This window comes from Budorcas taxicolor, chromosome 25, assembly GCF_023091745.1.
Source record: "Budorcas taxicolor isolate Tak-1 chromosome 25, Takin1.1, whole genome shotgun sequence".
Taxonomy (NCBI): Eukaryota; Metazoa; Chordata; class Mammalia; order Artiodactyla; family Bovidae; genus Budorcas; species Budorcas taxicolor.
In genome coordinates, this window is record NC_068934.1 from 29,157,656 (window position 1) to 29,179,473 (window position 21,818).

At 50.7% G+C, this 21,818-nt stretch overlaps 1 protein-coding gene across 3 annotated transcripts in view; it reads left to right on the plus strand.

The window, feature by feature from the left end:
- Positions 1 to 18,360, plus strand: part of PKNOX2 (PBX/knotted 1 homeobox 2) — a 293,398-nt gene extending 275,038 nt beyond the window's left edge. For all 3 annotated transcript variants that reach the window (XM_052662551.1, XM_052662552.1, XM_052662553.1), the window contains exons 11-13: positions 15,628 to 15,704; positions 16,885 to 17,063; positions 18,083 to 18,360. In XM_052662551.1, the coding sequence (XP_052518511.1) occupies positions 15,628 to 15,704; positions 16,885 to 17,063; positions 18,083 to 18,309 (483 nt within the window). In that variant the 3' untranslated portion in view covers positions 18,310 to 18,360. The remainder of the gene's footprint in view (positions 1 to 15,627; positions 15,705 to 16,884; positions 17,064 to 18,082) is intronic.
- The last annotated feature ends 3,458 nt before the right edge of the window (positions 18,361 to 21,818 follow it).

Sequence of the window (21,818 nt, forward strand, 5' to 3'; positions counted from 1 at the left end):
CCCAGCCTCTTCCTCTAACTCAGGATCTGGAGCTCGTGGTGGGGGTGCCCAGGTCACCTGCCAGCTCTCTTCCACGCTGGAAGAGAGCAGAGGGCTGTGGCAGCCCTAAGACCCTGGTGTCTGTGCTGAGCTCCAGCCCTCCACCCCACCCCGGGAAGAGGGCTTCAGTAGGGGAGGTTTTGTGTTTGTGCTGACCTGTCACACCCAGGTTTGCGGCACCCAGGCAACCTCCCCGGCCATAGCAGGGGCTCCCTGTGTCCCGCTGTGAGAATGTGTAACTGCAGGACAGTGGGAATGGTGGGAACGCGTGGGCTTTTGAGACAACCAAGCATGACTTCGTATCTAGGATTTCCCTCAATCCTCTGCGGTCTGGCCATACTCATCTCTTGTGGAGATCATGCCGAAGGAATGAAATGAGTGAGGAGGCCCTGGAGTCCTGGGTCTTAAAAAGTGTTAACTGACTTCTCTCCCCTGTCCCCACTCCCCAGTGTATTTTTGAAGACTGTGAACACATCTACAACCTCGCTTTTCAGAGGAGAAAACACAAGTGTAGTAGGGAGAGGAGGCTGCAAGACAAGTCCCCACCCCACTGCCCAGGAGCCCAGCATCCAGGCCAGCACCCTTACTGCCTCCCATCACCTCAGCTGCCTCCCACCCCCAGATGGCAGCTCCCCCACCCTCCGAGTTAAGCCTTCAGCCTGAGGCAGAAGGTCACAGTATCCATCCCTCCTGGTTGTGCCTGCCCTCTGACCTTGGACTTCAGGTCAATGTCCCGCCTCTCATCCCTGCCTCTCACCCCTTGCTGCTCAGCCCCTTCCATAGCTCAGGGTCCTTGCCTTCCACTCCACTGCTACCTCCAGCCGGACAGACGAGAGAGAGCAGAGCAGTTGAGCAAAGCAGAGGGGAAAGAAGGACCCAGGTTAGAGCTGCAGAAGGACCTGGAACGATCGGGGGGCCTGCTGAGCTGCGGGAGTGAGGTTGTCGCCCACCCCAGGCCCTCTGCAGCTCGGAGTGCACTCAGAATGGATACTGTTGATAAAACACTTGACATTAGCAAGTCTTCCCCCCAGAGGCCATGGAGAGAGGACAAGGGAGTGACCCTTTGGCCTTTAAAGTCAGAACTCAGAACTTCTGGATGAGGGGGAGGAAGAGGGTTGGGAGAAGTCTGGGCTCTAGTAACTCAGCATGACAAGCTTGTCCTCTTCAGGCCCAAGGCTGGCTCTGCAGATACAGGCAGACACACAGCCCCCGCTAAACACCAGCTCAGGAAAGGCACTGTGAAAGCTCTTGGTCACAGGGCACAGTGAAAAGAAGACAGGCTCTGAAGCCAGCCAGACAGAGGTGTGAATTGAGGGCCTTCCACTAGCTGTGCACTCATTTGATTTCTTTGAAAAAGGAGATAGTAACTCATTTCCCACAGTTGTGAAGATTAAATGAAATAACGTATATAAAGAGCCATGCCTGACACACAATCACACTTAAGAAATGTGAATTCTCTTTGAACTTTCCAGAAGAGTAGGCCATGGGCAGGGTTTTTAGGCTAAGACTCGACATTTGTGAAAGTTATTTAGAGGTAGCTGACTGATCTGTTTTCATCCGTGATAGCTACTGATTCTCACTTGATCCTAAGAATGCGTTGACTAACTCTGTTACTGTCTGTTCGGTGTGTACATGTGTGTGTCCAGTCTACATGTTTTATGTCTGACTCAGTTGTAAATTCCTCAATAGGGATCATATATGATACCTCTTCTATGGGCCCCAAAGCACTGATCGATCCCCAAGTGTGTGTCTTACAGGATATTATAGGTATTGCTCCCAAGAAAGGGTAGTGTGATGAAATAGGTTTAGGAAAATCTGGATTATATGAAGTTTAGCTTATTTCTTTACCCTTAGTGTACTAGAGGGCTTCATGAATTTGCAAGAGGGTGCGTGGCTTGAAGCTTTCCCCAGACATTTGGTCACTCTGAGTCATACTCTTGTTTTCATCGTTGCTTTGAGGAACAACTCTATACAGTTGTTGGCGAATACTGCTCTGTGGCAATGTTGTGTTAGACACATAGTAGCTGCTCAGTTTTAGGAAGGAAGGGTAGAAAAGGTATGGATAAGGGCAGATTTCAATATCAGTAGAGGTTCTCCTATCCAGTGCAAGGCAACTAATTTGTTGATTGGTTATTTGGAAAAGTTTGTTGAAGAAAGGAACAACCATTAAAAAGATACATTTTAATTTAATTTTATTGAATTATAGTTGATTTACAATGTTGTTGATTTCTGCTGTACAACAAAGTGATTCAGTTATACATATACATGTTTTTTCCTATTCTTTTCCACTGTGGTTTACAGGGTATTGAATATAGTTCCCTGTGCCGTACAGTGGGGCCTTGTTGTTTATCCATTCTACGTATAATAGTTTGCCTTTGCTGATTCCAAACGCCTAACCCATCCCTCCTGCACCCCCACTTCTGCTTGGCAACCACAGATCTCTCTGTGAGTCTGTTTCTGTTTTGTAGATAAGTTCATTTGTGCCATAGTTTAGATTCCATGCATAAAGGATATCACTTGGTATCTGTCTCTCTCTGACTTACTTTACTCAGTATGATCATCTCTAGGTCCAACCATGCTGCTACAAATGGCATTCTTTCACTTTTATGGCTGAGTAGTATTCCACTCGGAGAAGGCGATGGCACCCCACTCCAGTACTCTTGTCTGGAAAACCGCATGGATGGAGGAGCCTGGTGGGCTGCAGTCCATGGGGTCGCTAAGAGTCGGATAAGACTGAGCGACATCACTTTCACTTTTCACTTTCATGCATTGGAGAAGGAAATGGCAACCCACTCCAGTGTTCTTGCCTGGAGAAGCCCAGGGACAGGGGAGCCTGGTGGGCCGCCGTCTATGGGGTCACACAGAGTCGGACACGACTGAAGTGACTTAGTAGTAGTAGTAGTAGTAGTAGTAATATTCCACTGTGGGCTTCCCAGTGGCTCAGTGGTAAAGAATTCACCTGTCAGTGTAGGAGATGCAAGAGATGTGGGTTCACTCCCTGGGTTGGGAAGACCCCCTGGAGTAGGAAATGGCAACCTGCCCTAGTATTCTTGCCTGGGAAATCCCGGGGACGCAGGAGCCTGGTGAGGTACAGTCCATGGAGTTGCCAAGAGTCAGACATGACTGAGCACGCGTGCAGGCAAGGCAAAGAAAGACACATTTTATTTGGATTTAAAAGATGCATATTTGTTTGCTAATGTTTTGATATAGGAACAAGGTCATTTTCTCATTGAAGTTTGTCATTTTTACTTGCACACATTTCTCCTATAATATAGCATCTATAAATTTCATTTTTATTTAAAATGGAATAAGAACTTTAGCTTTGGGGAAGTAATCTGGCTATAGGATCTTTTTAGATTTTTACTGTATATCCTAGTCTCTTTCGCTTGTCTCACCTGATCTCACTTTTAAGCAAATTTGACTCTGGAGTCTTTCCAAAGCACTCCACTTAGTTTTCTTAGCAACAACTCTTGCTTTTTGCACTCATATTTCATGGTTTACAGAATAGTTAATTAAGTTCCATAATTATAGTAACACACACAAGTAGCATAAACTAGGCATTGCAAAAAATGCTGTCTTCCTGATAAGCAGATAAATTGGCTAATGAACATTCTACAAAGTAAGCTATTCTTCCTAAGCTTTCAGGATGTAGACAGCAGTTCTGATGGCTGACAGCAGGAAGGGAGAGCGTGGTATAATATGCAGACTTGTTTAGTAGCCATCAATTATCAGAACTTCTTCTGTAGGTGCTGGTCCTCTGTTGTCTTCTTTCCTTCAGGTGGAAGTTGGTACTCTTTCGTTCCTTTTGCCCTGTGTCCGAGACTTCTTGTCCTTTCTGCTGTCCCATGGCACTTGCAGCTCCGGAGATGTGTTCAGATGACAGCATGCTCCTGTGATAGAGGCTCAACTCCCGAGCCTTTTTGCTCTTAGGCTACTGTGAGATTGGGATGGTTTCATCCATTAGGTCCTTGCTCCAGTGAGATTTTCTTGCTGTTGCATTCAGGCTGAAAGCAGCTAAATTCCTGCTGGAAGCGATCATTTCATTGCAAATCCAGATCGGGTGGGAAACCCTGGCAGAGGGTCCCTTCTGTGGAGGCAGGGGGGTGCTGCTATTCCCAGCCTCCCCAGTCCCCACTTCTGCCCTCACCCCCTCTGGTCCAGATCACAGCTTCCCCCCACCATCCTGCCTGCATGATTCTGCTCATTTCCATCAAAAAATGTGACTGCTCTCTGCTGCTGCCACCCAGGCACAGGAGCCACTTTACAGAATGTTTTCACTATGGGGGGATCCTGGAGAGGAAACCAAGCCCTAGTGGCCCCACCACCACCAACGGAGCCCCCCTACTCTAGTAGCTTCTGCAGCTTGCTGGGGGTGGGCTAAGCTTCTTTCTGCATCGTCTCATTTCACCTGCCCAGTCAGCCTAGGAGGGGGTAGTGCTACCATACTCATTTTACCAATTACAAAACTAGGCTCCAGAAAGGTAACCGGACTTGAAAGCAGGTCTGTGTGGCTTGAATTTCTTCCCACTAGTATGTACCGCCTCTCCACTGGCTCAAGAAACAGCAGCATCTCTTGGCTCCCACACAAAGTCTAGGTAAAGTAAAAGGGGACCCCAACTCTCAGTCAAGGCGCTGAGCCCCATCCTGGGACAGGTGTGGGGTTTGATAGTCTGGCCCTCATTTTCAGATACAGTGAGGCTGCCTGACTATCTCATCCGTTCCTCTTCCTTCGGCCTCCATTGCATCCACCAGCCAGGCGTACATCTCTCCAGGGTTGCACTCTGCTTGCTGCCACCTTGCCCCCACCCTACGGAGCTGACGACCTTGCCCCAGGGCCCTCAGATACACTTGGCTGCAGTCACAAAACCTGAGTGCACAAAAGCACCAAGGGCCTCCTCTGCTTGATTCTTTGGGTATTGAACTGTAATTTACATACCATAAAATCCACTCTTTAGCTATACAGTTCAGAGGCCTTAGGTATATTTACAAAATTGTCTAATCATCACCACTATCTAATTCTAGAACATTTCATCACCCTGGAAAGAAACCCTGTACCCATTAGCCATCACTTGCGTACCGCTAGAAGCCAGTGGTCTACTTTCTGTCTTGAGGGGTTTGCTGATTTCGGATATTTCACATGAGTGGAATTGTATGATATGGAATCTTTTGTGGCTGGCTTCTTTCACTTAGCGTGATGTTTTCAGGGTTTACCCTCTTGTAATACATGGCAGTGCTTCATTTCTGTGTATGAATATCCCATTGTGTCAGAGAAACCACATTTTGTTCATCCATTCATCACTTTATGAACATTTGGGTTTCACCTTCTTGGCTTTGAGTGATACTGCTGCACACATTGGTGTATACCTCATGATTCTTGTCTCTGAGACTCTTTGTCCGGTTCCCAGCTGTTCTCACCCACAGGGTTGGAGCCTCACATGCTGGGCTCATCCCTGCTGGAAGTCACCCAGGTACAGCATGTGCCCTGCACACAGGCTCCCGGCCAAGGAGGGCTTGTGAAGGAGAGAGTCAGTCGATTGCCTCTGCACCTCTGTGTTGCCTTCAATCACTCAGCAAACATCCTTGCCTGCTTCCCTGTGCTTAGCGTTGCATGAAGTCTAAAGAAAGAGGGCATCTGCCCCTGTCAGACACCCACCTACACAGCAGATAGAGACAGTTTATGCAAAAGGCATGGTACTTGGAGACAAGATCTGGATTTAAGTCTCACTGGCCCCTCAGTGGTAAAGAATTTTACCAGGTGGCTCAGTGGTCGGCCTGTCAAGCAGCAGACCCAGGTTCGATCCCTGGGTCAGGGAAGATCCCCTGAAGGAAGAAATGGCAACCCACTCCAGTATTCTTGCCTGGGAAACCCCATGGACAGAGGAGCCTGGCCGGCTCTGGTTCACGAGGTCACAAAGAGTCGGAGACGACTGAGCTTGCACACACACACACATGCCCCCTGTACCTAGCCAGCAGAACTGCAGTGAACTGTTGGACCTCATCAAGCCTCAGTTTCCTCTGCTGTAAAATGGGAGCCACAATATCCAGCTCATAGTACTGTTGAAAGGATAGAATAAGATGATGGATGTGGAGGTCCTTTGTCCTGAAACAGACACAGCTGCTGCTACAAATACCTGCAGGCTACCTCTGAAAGTCCCTGTAATCTGCTCTGCCTTGGAAACCTCAGAGAGAAAAATTGACACTTCTAGGGAAACTGTGGAGTAAAAAAACATTGAAAAGCAAAAAAATAGCTTAGGGAGACTGCACCATTCTTGCTCCAGCATATATTATCTATTACTTTTTCCTGTAATTTCATCGCCTTATCTGAAATCTCACCAGCGATCCATTTAAAATTATCCTATCAGAATGCCCACGGTGAGGCCATCACTCCTTCATAGCTTAGGTATGAATTAGTCCAGAAGCTTGGTTTTCTACACCCACTCCACTAGGATCAGTTTCAGGGAAAGAGTGCCAGTGTTTATTAATGGTGGAAGATGAAGATCAGAGCATCTGTAAGCACAGCATTTTGAGGAGGTAGGCCAGAATGGGGTGCCAGAGGAAAGGCTCCTAGCAATTGTCTTCAGCTTCTCCTGACCCTTTGGAGAATCTGATGAAAGCTTTATCTTCATCTTGATGAACATCACCGCAGGGGATTTGACTGTAAAGTCCTGAAGGCTGGAAGCCTCTGATTGAGGAAGCAGATGCGAGGATAGCATAAGGATCCAGGGATTCGTCACAGGAGGGACTGGGAAGAGTCAATGGAGCACGGAAAGGGAAACGCTGAGAAAGTCTGTGCTCACTAGTCTCAGCATTTACCTGCGTCTAGTTCTCTTCCCTGAAAGCACAGGAAGATCTCTCATTTTTTCATCCTGAATCCTGGGGGCTTCTCTCCACCAGAACACAGATCTTCAACCAAATCAGTCTTTAAGGCTAGCCCAGAAAACTACCTATTTTAAAAAACTTGTTTCTATGGAGAAAGGTGATCTAAGTTCCAAATAATACGTCTGTCCACGAACACCTGAGCTTCAGGTGAGAGAGATGAATTCAGCACTCCTAGGACTGGTCATTTAATTGAGGGAATAAATCATACATATCCTACGAATGGTCAGCCCATGATGTAACCAAGTGCTCTCACACAAACACACTTGCAGGGGGTTGGCAACTCAATAGAGGGGAGGGGGTTCACCCATCTTCCTGGTCAGACATGTCCAGCATAGTGTATCCAGGACTGAGCATCATATTCCAAAAGGTCCTTTGACAAGTCATGTCCAAGGACGGGCAGCCAGGATGGGGACATATCTGTTCAGATGACTCCTACAGGAAGCACGTCACACGATGAGGGCTGAGGGCTGGAGATTGTTGGTCTGTGGGACCTTTGGGGCAGCCTGTGCGGTAGAAAGAAAGACTGTGGAGGCAGACAGACCTGAGATTGAGCCCTGCTCCATTTTCTACTTACTACATGACCTTGAGTGAGTCAATTAACTTCTCTGATGTCCATTTCCTTTTCATATAGTGAAGGCAATAATACGTATATATCGTGAAGATCAATGATATGTTGTTAAAAAGCGCAGTGGCTGACAGAGGTGAAGTGGACATGGCTAAAGATACAGGAGAAGATAAAAAAGATGCAGGGGGTTGGACATCCCTGCTGGTCCAGAGGTTAAGGATCTGCCTGCCAATGCAGGAAATATGGGCTCAGGCCTTGGTCTGGGAAGATTCCACAAGCTGCAGGGCAGCTGAGCCCAAGAGCCACAACTACTGAGCCTGTGTGGTGCAATTAATGAAACCCACGCACCTAGTGCTATGCTCGGCGACTAGAGATGCCACCGCAATGAGAAGCCCTTGCACGGCAACTAGACAGTAGCCCTTGCTCACTGCAACTAGAGAAAGCCCGCACACGGCAATGATGACCCGAGGCAGCAGCAAAAAAAAAAAATACAGGAAGTGTGGGTCCTGACTCTGCCACATACGCCTTGTGTAAACTGGAGCCAGTTTTTAACCCTCTCGGCTGAGTTTTCTCGTGCGTAAAATGGGAATAATGATGCCTACTTCATTGATGTCTTGAGAATTCAATCAGAATACATGTCAAGTACTCTCACAGGGTACTGTCTGCTCTTTAAGTGCTCAGAGTTCTCCAAAAAGCTGTCCGCTTCCAGGAAGTGGTGGTGAGCCCTGTTAGGAGGCGAGGGCAGGTGCTTCGGACCCTGTGTGGCTCTGGAAGACAGTGTCTGCCCTCTGGTTGGACAATAGGGAGGCAGACGAGTTCAAGAGAGAAATCCCTGGTTGGGGAACTAAGATCGCACTTGCCAAACACTAAAAAATAAAATAAAGATTCCACCTGAAAATGGCCAGGGGAGATTTACACCTCCACAGCATCCCTCAAGGAGCCTGAAGGCAGGTTAGCAGAAAATGGCCCATCATATATACCCAGGGGCTGGTGCAGTCCCAGCGTCAGGGAAATAAACCTATTTGAAAAGAAAGCACATTTGTACATGCACACAGGGGCTGCTTGGGGTCTTGCCCTCAGAAAAACAAGCTGTGGCTTTCCCGGAGAGAGAGCTACTTGTGCTGAGCAGCAGGTTTATTTTATGTTACTGATTTACTTAACAAACACTCATGGAGTGAGCTAGGCTTCCCAGGTGGCTCAGTGGTAAAGAATCCACCTGTCAAACAGGAGACGTGGGTTCGATCCTTGAGTCGGGAAGATCCCCTGGAGGGAAAAATGGCAACCTGCTCCAGTATCTTTGCCTGAGAAATCCAATGGACAGAGGATCTTGGCGGGCTACAGTTCAAGGGGTCACAAAGTGTCAGACGTGACTTACAGGCTAAACAGCAGCAACATGGAGTGTTCAGGCACCCTTCTAAGCACCTTTCAAATATTAACACATCGATTGTTATTAAACAACCTTTGGAAGGTGTATTTGCTCTCCCCGCTTTACAGAAGGAGAAGCTGACACTAGAGCCCAGGGTCTCGAGCTGGTGAGAGACCAGGGTTCAAAGCCGGGTAGTCTGATTCTAGAGCCCCTGTTCTTCTTCTCTGGGGTGCACCAGGTCTTAGCTGTGGCATGCAGGAGCTTTAGTACGACACACAGACTCTTGGGGCTTGTGGGATCTAGTTCCCTGACCCAGAATCCAATCCGGGCCCCCTGCACTGTGCCTCCAGGGAAGTCCCTAGAGGCCTTCTTCTTTGTCCTTGCCTACTGCTACCATGCTGCCTCCGAGACCCTTCTAGAGAAGTAGCCAGTGTGTTCAGTTGACTCCTAAGGACCCCCTTCTCCTTCTCATCCCCCCACAAATATGTTTGAAACCATCAGTTGTGTGAACAGCACTGTTAATAAGCAGGTGGCCCAGGGAGCCTGAATCACTGATCCCCCCCACCCGCTTCCTACTCATTTTCACACCCACAGACACGCACAAAGGGAATGGTGACAAGTACCACTTAACCCCCAGGATCCTACGATCATTCAACAAAGACGTATTAAACACTTGACACAAACCTGGCATTTTCCTCAGCGCCGATGAGGTGGGGGTGAAAAGAATGGTGTGGACCCTTTTCTCAGAACTTGCACCCTGTCTGGTTGGGGTGGAAAACAGATCATCCTTTTAGTGTGTGGAATTCTGGATAGAGTGAGGGCTCAGACCTCATGGCAGTGGAGGGGGTGTTCCAAATGGATTTAAGGGGTTGGGGGCAGGTTAAGGACCAAAATTTTACTACTCTGTGGAGGACTGATTGAAATAGAAACCAGGGGGAAGGGTGAAGAGCAGGAAGGGCTTCCCAGGTGGCTCAGTGGTTAAGAATCTACCTGCCAATGCAGGAGATGAGGGTTCGATCCCTGGATCAGGAAGATCCCCTGAAGAAGGAAATGGCAACTCACTCCAGTATTCTTGCCTGGAGAATTCCATGGACAGAGGAGCCTGGTGGGCTATAGTCCATGGGGCTTCAAAGAGTTGGACACAACTTAGTGACTGGTAGAACAAATGAAGAGCAGGAAGGTGGTAGATTATTACAATGAAAAACTATATGGCAATGAGCATGAAGGTGATTGTTACATAGAACAACCAGGACAACAAACCAAAAGATGCCTTCAGCTTCACTCTAGCTCAGATGAGACTTGAGTCATGGGGCCCAAAGGGAGGTGTCAGCAAAGAGTTGGGTTAGATGTCAGAGGAGCTTCCTGATGGCAACCGTGGTATCATGAAATGCTTCTCACCAACATCCATGGTGAGAACCATGGATGGATCTCCCAGCTATACTATGGAGTGAAATACTCCATGCTATATGATTGCATTTATATAGGGTCCAAAAACCAAGCAAAACTAAACCATATTGATTAAGAATGTAACTTAGATTGTAAAAGTATAAAGAAAAGCAAAAAAAAAAAAAGAATGACAAGGAACATCGGGTTATCTTGGGGAAGGATATCTTTGGAAGTAGTGATTGGCAGGGGACAGAAAAGGGGCTTCTGGGGTACCAGTAGAAATCTGTTTTGTTGACCTGGGTGGTGGTCACATGAGTGTTAGTGACACCAAGCTATGCATTTTAGTTCTCTGATTTTCTGTGTGTTCAGTCACTCAGTCATGTCGGACTCTTTGCAATCCCATGAACTGTAACCCACCAGGCGCCTCTGTCCATGAAATTTTTCAGACAAGAATACTGGAGCGGGGTTGCCATTTCCTCCTCCAGGGGATCTTCCCAACCCAAGGATCGAACCCGCATCTCTTGTCTCCTGCATTGGCAGGTGGATTCCTTACCACTGAGCCACCTGGGAAGCCCCCATGCTTTTCTGCGTGTGCACAATTGTAAGTGGGGAGGTGAGTGGAAAAGAGAAAGGAATGGAAAAGTGGGATGTCTGAGTCAGGACAGCTCTAGCAGGAAAGGCAGGGCCCCTGGGTACCTTCTGTACCCCTCTCCATTCTAAACTGCTCGTCTCTCCCACTTTAGCGTCTCTGATGTCAGGGTGTGCCTTGCCATCAATGGCATCTTCTGTGTGATGCAATGTGGCTGTTTCAGGGCCCCTCACCATCCCAGCTGCCTCCCTCTGGCTGGTTTCTGGCCCTGCTGCAGCAGTGGCCACATTAGGAAGTTTTGTAGCCACAGCAGGCTGCATGCACATAGTTGGTCAGGAGTGAGAAGGGAAGGAGGGTGTGGCTGACCCCAGTGTGGGAAAGCAGGCCAGGATAGCAGCTTCAAGCTCTGCTCCAGCAGCAGCTCCATCTCACACCTACAGGCTGCTGCTTCCAATGCGCCGTGTCCCTCAGGGATCTGGCCGGCCTCCTGCTTGTCTGCCTGGGTGAGGAGGTGGGTGCTCCCTATTGGGTGGGCTTTGAGTGAAAAAAGTAGCCAAGGGCCCATGTACCAGCCTTGAGCTGCTTTCAGACCCAGGACCCTAAGGGGAAACCCATAGTTCAAACCGAAAGATGCCTTCCGCTTCACTTCAGCCCAGATGAGACTTGAGTCATGGGGCCCAAAGGGAGGTGTCAGCAAAGAGTTGGGTTAGATGTCAGAGGAGCTTCCTGATGGCAACTGTGGTATCATGAAATGCCTCTTCAGCTTAAATCCGGCAGTTCCCTTCCCCAGAGACTGAATATTCAACTGAACGGTGAAGTCTGGCAGGTGTCACTGTTGGTCCAGAGTGAGTTAGCACAGCATGTTCTCATTCAATCATCCTCGAAGTCCAAGGAGTAGGCCCCGTCTTGGTATTTCCATCTTAAGCCCAGAAACCGAAGATGGCGGCCGTGAAACAATGCTTTGCCAAGGTCCTGTGTCTGCTTAAGTGGTGGATGCAGGACTTGACCTCTGCAAAGATGGTACAGGTGGCGGTGTAGTCGCTCAGTTGTGTCCGAACCTTTGTGACCCCAGGCTCCTCTGTCCGTGGGGTCTCCAGGGCAAGAATACTGGAGTGAGTGACCTCTGCAGAGGCCATGCTCTTAACCAGCAGGCAGCCCTGCCCGGTCACAGGGGCTCCCTGCCTGCCTGAGAAGGAGCTGTCGTTGCTGGTCCATCCGTGTCTCTTCTAGAGGCCCTCTGTCTTCACCCTTCCCTCCTGGCTGCAGAGCAGAAGTTCATCCAAATAATGAGCTGAGCCTGAGGGCTCACCGCCATCACACTGGATTCCTCTCGCTGCCCCTGGCCCCCAGCCTTTCCGATGGTGCTAAAAGTAGTGCTGACCGAATCAAGGGCTGTCCAGGGGCTATTTTGACTCTGTCCTCAGGAATCAGCTGGTCTGAGGCATGGACAAGCTGGACTGCTCCCACAAGCACTCAGATAGGGTGCCAGGAATGTTCTGGCAACACACCTGTCCCCAAGGCCATGCCAAACCCTGCACTCACCACCACCACCCCCAACCTCCCCCACCTCCACCGCATGCTTCCTGAGATGCCCATCCCAGGAGCCATGGGGGAGGGGGGGCTTGCACTGAAGGAGGATCAGGGCTTTGTGTCTGTATTTGTAAGAGAATAACCAGCCAGTTTGGGGGACCCCGCCTCTCATCCCTTCCCATTAACTTAATCTGTGGATTTATGACATCCACTCAGAATGGAGGCCTGCACTGGAAGGCTCCTTAGAGACAGCAAACTCTATCTGCGGGAGGCTGAAGGATTTCCTTCTCTGGAGATCTTAACAGTAGAAGAAATTTGCCTCTGACAATAAGTCCTAGTGCAAAACCCCTGCCTGGAAAGCCCATGCCCTCCATTACTAAGATGGCTTGGCCATTCTTCAAAGTCCAGCTGAAGCCCACCTCCCTGGAGAAGGCTCCTCTGACTGTTCTGACCACCCAGTGTGCACTGAAACACACTATGCATCTTTTTCTTTTTGGTTGCCCTGGGCCTTCATTGCTGCGGTGGGCTTTCTCTAGTTGCAGCGAGTGGGGGCTGCTCTTTGCTGCGGTGCACGGCTTCTCATTGTGGTGGCTTCTTGTTGTGGAGCGCGGGCTTAAGGAGCTGTAGCACTCGGGCTCTCGAGCTCAGGCTCAGTAGCTGTGGCCCCTGGGCTTAGCTGCTCTGTGGCATGTGGGATCTTCCCAGGCTAGGGATCGAACCCATGCCCCTGCGTTGGCAGGCAGATTCTTACCCACTGCACCACCAGGGAAGTCTCCTACACAGTCCTCTTTAATAGAGGCTGTCTTCTTTGGCTGAAGCCTTTCCCTCTAAGCTGTGGGCTCCATGGGCGGGTGTCTCTCACTTGGGCTCTAGCGGCTTCTCTGAGTTTTGTGGCTGATGTGCCGGCATGGTTGGCAAGGCTCAGGGAACAAGTCACCCAGCTCCTTCCCGTGCTGGTTCTCTCATCTGTCTCATACACAAACACCGAATATCCAAGCCACCTGCTACTGGTCTGGACACTGGAGATGCGGTGTCTGATAAGACAAGGTCCCTGCCTGAGCAACTCCCGGGATAGGGGAGAGATCTGTCACCGGAGAGTGGGCTGAAGGCAGTTATTCAAGGGCTGCAGTGACTGACTTGCCCCAGGGAGCTGGGAGAGACCTCACAAAGGACTTGACCTGGGAGAGGTCTTTTGCAGAAGCTCAGAAACGTATGCAGTAGAAAGGTGGGAGATGGAGTATTCCAGCAGGGGGACAGCATGTGCAAAGGCGTGAAGATGTGAAGGAGCTAGTAGGGCCCAGAGAGGCCAAAACATTGCTCTGTTTTTACTGTATCCTCAGACCAGCTGCCATGAATGACACGGAGGCTGCTCGGCTTCTAATGAGGGCCATGGAGATTGAAACTCCATGGGCAGGGGAGGAGGGCTCAGAAGACACAGAGCCCCTCCTCCTCTGCCACTGAGGGCTACAGCCTCGTCCCACCTCCCTCTGCTCCTCCCCTTTTAGATGGAATTGGCTCCTGAGACACCGCTGCGCTTTCCTTCTTGTTAGAATCTTAATATTATGTGGCTCACAAGCCCCAGCTGCCCTGGTGTGGCAGGCAGGGTCAGAGGTGTGAATTAAAACAACACACGATCCCGATTGCTTCAGCCGGGGGACGCTGAGGCCACTGAAGAGGTTGCTCTCCTTTGTCACTGATAATGAGCGTTCCACCGAGGCTGTTGATCTCAAGCTCATCCCTCAGACAGCTTTAAGCACCTTGCCAGCATCATCCAATAATATTATGAAGAGCCATCTCTTGAGCACTTTACGAGTACAGTTTCGTTTAATCATGACATGACTTTTTGATGTAGGGTAAAGCGATGCTCCGGAGATCTCACCGGTTGTCATGACAGAGCAAAAATCTGAGTCCTGGTCTTCAGGACTTTGGAAGGGCCAAGCTCCAGTATCTCATACCACCTCAATAAAGGGATGTTTCCAACCTGAGGACAGCTGGGCCCTCCACCCTAAGAGCCGCCAAACCTCCCCTAGCTGCCTGGGCAAGGCTCCAACCCATTCAGACTCTCATCACACCTATTGCCAGCCTGCCAGGTACCAGGTGGCATGCAGAGGCCTGAGAGAGACACAAAGACACACAGAACCGGTCATCATGGGGCTCACCACCCTAACCCACTGCCACCCCCAAATTTCCCAGTCTTTAATGTGACCTGTGCAGCCTTCCCAATGTTCTGGCCAACACCCCACTGCTCTTTCCAAGCTTCTCTGGTGCTCGTCACCCAAACCCCAGCATCTACTGCCTTGTGCCTGCTTCCTTTCACTGGGTGTTATTGAACGTCACTGACGTCACGTCATTTGTGCATTAGGTACATGTGAAGGGCGCTGGGAATACATTAATAAGATGAATTAATACGAGCTGGTCTTTGCCCTCATGAGGCACAGGTTGAGAGACAGACAAGCATGGAATCAGTGCAGGGACTGAAGGCCCTGGCCCGCGTCCTCACTCGCCCCCTCCAAAGACACTGACTCCATGTCACAAAGTGGCAGCGCGCGGTGATGGGGGCTGCCGGGCCACAGTCAGGAGAACTGAGTTCCAAGCTGATGCCACCCTCTGGGGGACAATGGAGATGGTTCTTCAGTTTCTTCATCTGTAAAGTGGGAAGAACAACCCCTAAACCTGCCCCTTACGGAGTTTTAGTGAGGTGCTTTTATTAAGTGAAGTTAGTGCATGAAAGCATTTCACAGGCTATAAAATATTATACAAGTTGTAGTTGTCCTTATATTTATCTTGTCTCCTAGGATGCCTACATGAATCTGCACACAGAGTAGATACTCAGTAAATGTCAGTTAGTGTAAATTAAAAGGATTCATTCACCCCATTTACCACCTTCTGAGAGTCCCCTGGGGTTTGGAGGCCACTGTAAATCCTAATGCTGATCATGCTTGACCTGCCCGCCGGGGGGAGGATGTGGGCTGGAGGATGTGACGGTGCTGTGGGAGCGACCGCTGTTGGACTGTACCAGCTCCTGGGAGACCACTTGGGTCCCCACCAAAGAGGGGCTGGGCCGAGGGTGGGTGGCCCTCCTTAGGCACAGAGCAGCCTCCCTCAAGGCCAGCAGTCCATTCTTTCTGGGGAACAAACGTTAACTTTCCCGTTTGGGCTTCCAAACCACTGAGGCTGCCTGCCCGGGACGCTGCCTGTGTCGTAGGCATGGTCTCTAGGGGGACCAGGTCACCATGTGCCCACCCCTCACTAGCTCTTCACCTCTCATTTCAGCACCCCTACCCCACGGAGGATGAGAAGAGGCAGATCGCAGCCCAGACAAACCTCACCCTCTTGCAAGTGAATAACTGGTGAGTTAGCATTGCCTGCCCAGAGGCTCTCAGACCCAGGGGCCACTTGCTCGGCAGGGGGATGCACAGCAGGGGAAAAGCTGGGAGTGCCCAGCTCACTTCAGTCTGCGCCCAGCCACCGTGTCAGCCCTCCCATGTTGGCTGGAAACAGAAAGCTGAAATCCACACCTATAGCTTCATCTGCAGCTTCTCAGCGCCCTCTGCTGGGAAGCTGTGTCAAGAACATCACGGAAAGCTTGAATAGACACAAAGTGGCTGCATCTCAGGCCCCCAGGCCCCCAGGCCCCCAGGCCCCCAGGGGTTATCTGCTCTGCTCACCACCTGTGTAAACATAGCTCAAGCTAAAACATTCTGCAGAGCTGGGAGCCGGAAGGAGGGAGGAGGCAACAGTCTTGACTCACAGGGCTCCCGTGCTCCCTCCTCTGTGGCTGGCCAGGGTGTCACGGGAATCTCAGAGGGCAAGGTCTGGTGGGCGGGAGTGGACCCTTGGCTCCCTGGAGAGAGGTTAGAGGTTAGTGCTTTTGACTAAGGAGCTCTTCCTTCACTGTTCAGTCCTGACGGGTCTGGAGCAGATTCCCAGGCCTTCTCACGCGTTCATCCCAACTTGTGGTCCCCAAGCCCCTGGTGAACTCACAAGCTCCTCGGTGCCCAGGGCTCATCACTGCTGTGCTTTCATACCCTGGACCAGACCCCCAGTCTGCTCCATTCGAGGACCAGCTGGTGGGAGTCCAGAAGCAGCTTAGTGCTCTCTGCACATGTGGGTACACCTGCACACATGCACACATGCTCACATATGCATACATACACGTGTGCACACACAAGCTCACATGTACACACCCGTGGGTGTGCACATGCACACACAGACACATGCATGCATGTGCATACCCATGTGCCCATGCATGCATGGACCTGCACGTGCACAAATATGCTCACACCTGCACACGTGTGCATACGCATGTGCGCCCATGCGCGCGTGTGCACACACGCATGAGCGTGCACACACAGAGGACATGTGCATACATGTGCGCCCATGCACACTCACACACATGCATGCATATATGTGTGTGCACTTGCACACGTCTGCACCTGTCACGTGTACATACACATATGCTCACACCTGCGCACACACATTCCCGCCCCCCAGTGGTGGCTAACCTGTCTCCATCTGACCCCGGGGCAGGTTCATCAATGCCCGAAGACGCATCCTGCAGCCTATGCTTGATGCCAGCAACCCTGACCCTGCCCCCAAAGCCAAGAAAATCAAGTCGCAGCACCGGCCCACCCAAAGATTTTGGCCCAATTCCATCGCTGCAGGGGTGCTGCAGCAACAGGGCGGTGCCCCAGGGACAAACCCTGATGGTAAGACCTGGGGCTGAGGGTACTCTAGAGCCTGGGGTGGGGGGATGGAAGAGGGGCTCCTGAAGTTCCTACGAGTGTGGCTGTGCAGAGTCAAGGGTTGAACGTTTACTCACTTGAGTGACAGCGTCAGCTCTGTCACAATAGTTAACTCTCCTGATCCCTGCCAAAGGATGTACGTAAGCCTGAAAGAAGGGGATTTTTTGGTATATATTTTAACAAGTTAAAAGCAATCTCACCAGGATGAGTGGGAGTCCACTGGTGGGCATCTGAGTCAATGGCTGCTCAGCAGAGCCCCCCTCCTCACCCCCACACCCACCCCGAAGTATCTTAGCACCCATCGGTGTCTTCACAGTCCCCCAGGAGCCAGGGCCATCTATAAATACCGAGGCAGGCAGCTGGCTTGTGAACAGAGGCCAGGAAGAGTTTTGTTTTCCCAGCTTCTCCATCACACCCTCCGTATACACTTTTCTAATTGCCGGTCGCCTGGTGCACAATGAATAATTCAATGAGCCATGAGCCAGGCATTTTATAGCTTGGCATGTGAAGCTAGCTCTGTGTGGGAAGTGGAGTGGAGGTGTACACGTGTGCGTGCATACCTTCATGTATACGTGCATGTATATGGCTTTGAACCAGTTTCTGTGTGGTGGGCAACAGTCTTTTGAGGTAGAGTAGAAATTAACAGATTTTCAGCCAAACCCACCAGGGAGAGAAGCTCAGCAATATCGTGCTGACTGTGTTCCTTTGAGCTAATGACTCAACTGTCTGAGACTATTTCCTCCTCTTTAGAGTGGGGATGACAATACCTACTTACAGAATTCTTCGAAAGGCAACAGTGTCTGCCACACTTACACAGAAGATGGCAGGAAGTGGTACCCAGGAGTGCTGCTGCCTGGGATGGGGCAAGGGGTGACAGGTGGACGGACGGGAGTCCTCACACCAGGGAACTGTCCAGTATAGGCGCTCACCACCCCATCCACAGGGGCTCCTGGGCCTGACCCTGGCCTTCTTCTCTCCCATAGGGTCCATCAACCTGGACAACCTGCAGTCCTTGTCCTCAGACAACGCCACCATGGCCATGCAGCAGGCTATGATGGCGGCACACGACGATTCCCTGGACGGGACGGAAGAAGAGGAGGAGGATGAGATGGAAGAGGAGGAGGAGGAGGAGCTGGAGGAGGAGGCGGACGAGCTGCAGACAACGAATGTCAGCGACCTGGGCTTGGAACACAGTGACTCGCTGGAGTAGCCGAGCCGCCCAGGTGGCACTGGTCACCGAGCGGGAGAGGAGCGTCATCAGGAGGGCTTCGGGGTGGGGGGGAAGGGGACGGGGCAGGCAGCACAGAGGAAGTTGGGCCCTGGCTTCCCGGAATCAGTAGCTGGAGGAAATGCACAGAAAACACCCGCTCCTTCCCAACCACCAAGCTTCACCGAGAACCCCGGCCCCACTTCCCTAGTACTGCAGAGGACTCAGCGTGGCGGGGCCGGTCGAGCAGCCTGGACGGAGAGGCAGGAGTGAGGTCTGGACTCACCGCATCCCTGAGGACAGAGGGCACCCCCAGTGCCCCCGCCACTGAAGGACTTGAGTTGTTTACAAGCCCCACGCTGGGACATGGATCAGTGCTGTCCATGGAGTAAACCTCTGCCAGGGAACCGAGTCAGGAGTAAAGAGACAAAGGGGGTCTGGGCTCCACCTCCACAGGGTCCTCAGCTCTTTGAGAGACATTCAAAGGCAGGAGGGAACCGGAATGCATGACTCATGGCTGGAGGGAAAGGGGGGCCAAGGGGTTACATCCTGTAGAATAAAATGGGACCTGGATTCTCTAGGGCTCCCCTCGGTCCTCCAAGGCCCATGGACTTGGTAGAGGGGGACGAGAGCCATTAGAGCCACCTTCTCTCTCTCTCTGTCTGTCTCCTGGAAATCAGTGGTAAGCTGGTGGGCTCAAATTATAGGAGGTTAAGTGGAGGCCCTTCACCTGAGTTGGCTCCGGGACACAAGGAGATGGCAAGACCTGGGCAAGGAGCCATATCAAGGTGACCTTGGGGAACCACAGCCGTCCCCAGGTGGTCAGTGGTCTCTTAGGCCAGATGTTGCAGCCCTGGGATGGAGCTCTCCAGACGTTCCACGCCTTCCATGGGCTGTTGGAGAGGGTGGAGCCAGGTTAGCTTGGCAGCTGTCCACCCCTCCTGTCCCTTGCCGCTGTCCCTCTGCCCCCGGGCTGGCTCCACCAGCCTTCATCCTCTCCTCTTCACTCTATCCTTCCGAGAAGGCAGAAGAAACTTTGGAAAGAAGCATCCAGCCCAGTGTGAAGCCAGGGGTTGGAGAAGGTGCTAGCTACATCCCCCTTCCCATCAATATCCAAAGTGGGGGGGGAGGTGCCCACCCACCTGCCTCACTGTTCCACACACCATCCCTACCACAGCCCTGGAGGAACCTGGGCTCTGCAAGGAGGAGGAGTCTTCCCACCATCTGCCCTGACACAGAGCATCCACCCCCAGGCCCCCAGGATTGGCACCCCGCCCTCCTGTTCCCTCCCACCCCTCCGGCTGTGAACCACAGGACTGATCACACGTGTGTTTTCCATTGAATTTAATTTAATGGACTTGCAGCTTCATTTGTCAGTTATGTGTTGGCCATCTCCGGCAGTAGCAGGATGTGAGTTGGCTGCTGGGCCCAACTTGAGGGCCCCCTGCCAGGGCCCTGTAAGGTGGAGCAAAAGGATGGTGGCTTTCCTGAGGTCTCCCTGAAATGAATGTATTTCTTCCCCCAAAAGAGCTGATATTTAATGTTTTAATAGGGATTTTTGAGAAACAAATAACCTTATTTATAATCTGGGTGATCCAATCATTTTTTTACTCCCTTTTGATGCCATAGGTAGAAGAAAGTCTAGCTTTTTTGGCGTGAGACTTTTGCAACGTGCAGTGGGACAAATATGTTTCCTGTTCTGCTTCATTTTTCTTGTTCATACACACACATGCACACACACACATACACCCTTCCACTTATCACTTTGGACAGGCATCCCACCCCACACACTTGCACACACGTGCCCACACATCCTCCTCCCAGCCCCCCTCCACCTGCCTAATGTTATGCAACCTCTTCTGATGTATCCACCAAACCAGTACTGAATGTGGCCGAGTTTTCAGTAAACCTTATTACCTACCATAATTCTGGTGCGTGATTCTCTTTTCATGTGGTTAAGGGTTAGGGGGACCCTGGACCAGAGGAAATTTGGAGGCCTTACCATAATCCTTGTTCATTCGACTACCCATGAAAGGGACCTAGGAAGAGGGCTTTCTGGGTGTCCTCAGTTTGCCAGTCTGGGGAGAAAGATGGCCAAGTTTGGCACGATCACGGCAGAGCTATCTTCTCTAAGACAGAGAGCAAGAAAGACAGGCAGAGGCTCTGCACTGCCCTCTCCTGGCGGTCTCCTGTCATAGCAAGGGAGCTCAGAACTCAGTCCCCTCTTCACCTCAAAGACCCTTGCTTATCCCACCTCCATCCAAGCTGGTGCCACCACTGCCCATTCCCCAACCTCACATGCCCCCCTCGTCCTATCCCTAGTATGAAAGGTCCCAGAAATCAGGAATGATGGGCAGTCTTGACTGCCACATTGAATCCAGGAACTGTGTTCAGAGGGGAGCCTGCCCTTTGAACCCCAGAGTTCAGTATTCTTTGGGGCAGGAAGAATTTGAGAGACAGCTCATCTCCCCAACTAAGTGAGAGGCAGCCTTGTTACTTTCATCCTAGAGGTTTCCTTACTTGGGCCATGTGCTGAGATGTCCCGGCATGGGTTTAGAATTCTTCGTTCCCTTTGGCAAGGGCTGGCAAGCTTATGCTTAACTGTGGACACCTCTGGCTAGGATGAAGATGGGAAAGGGAGGGATTCTGGAGGTGAAAGGGTGGATAGCAGTCCCCTGGGTCCCTTCCCTCCCAGAACCCAAACCCTGGCCACATCTGAAAAGTTCCGCAGAGACCCCACCTCTGGGCAGTAGAAAAAGCCTCCAAAGTCATGGGAAGATGACAGCTGGAACCTCAGCCCTGACAGCCAGAAAGACGACTTTCAAAGCAGTGATTTCCAAGGAACAAACTTTTTCCCTCTTTCTTGTTAATTTTTTAAATTATGAAAATATGATAACACATTTACAGGAGACTTGGAAAATACAGAGCAAAGTTACATATCATTCCACTATATGTGACAATTATTTTTTGAAGGCAATAAATTAAGACTTTTTAGTTGGAGTTAAGGAACACACTCTTAGGAGATAGCCGGCTTAGTCTAGGATGAACTGTGTATTATACTTTGTTAAAGGGGTTTCATAATGTAAATTAGTATATAAAAGCCTCTGAAAGGTCCTACAGCAAAGAAACCTGTTTAACGTGTTCCCCAAATGTATTTATCTTTTGTTTTTCAAGTAATAGCTAATCAATCATACTAGCATTGCACTTTAGGAAACAAACCTCTGAGAAATTATGTAATAACCTGAGCCCAGCCTCTCCCACCCCTTCCTAAGTTTTTCTCTCAAGTTCTGCCATCTTGTATACAAAGCGGCTAACTAAAAAGCGGTCTCCTAAATCATCTGAGATGTGGGTGGTTGTGTTGTGAGAAGGCAGCAACCTCTGTCTGCGTTAGACCCCAACCCTCTCCAACCCGCAGAGATGTCTCGAAGTCCATGTGGAAAGAAGAGAGATGGGACAACGTGGGGTGGGGATGAGGAAGACCTCCTTTATCCTCAAGATGGAGCTGTGATATC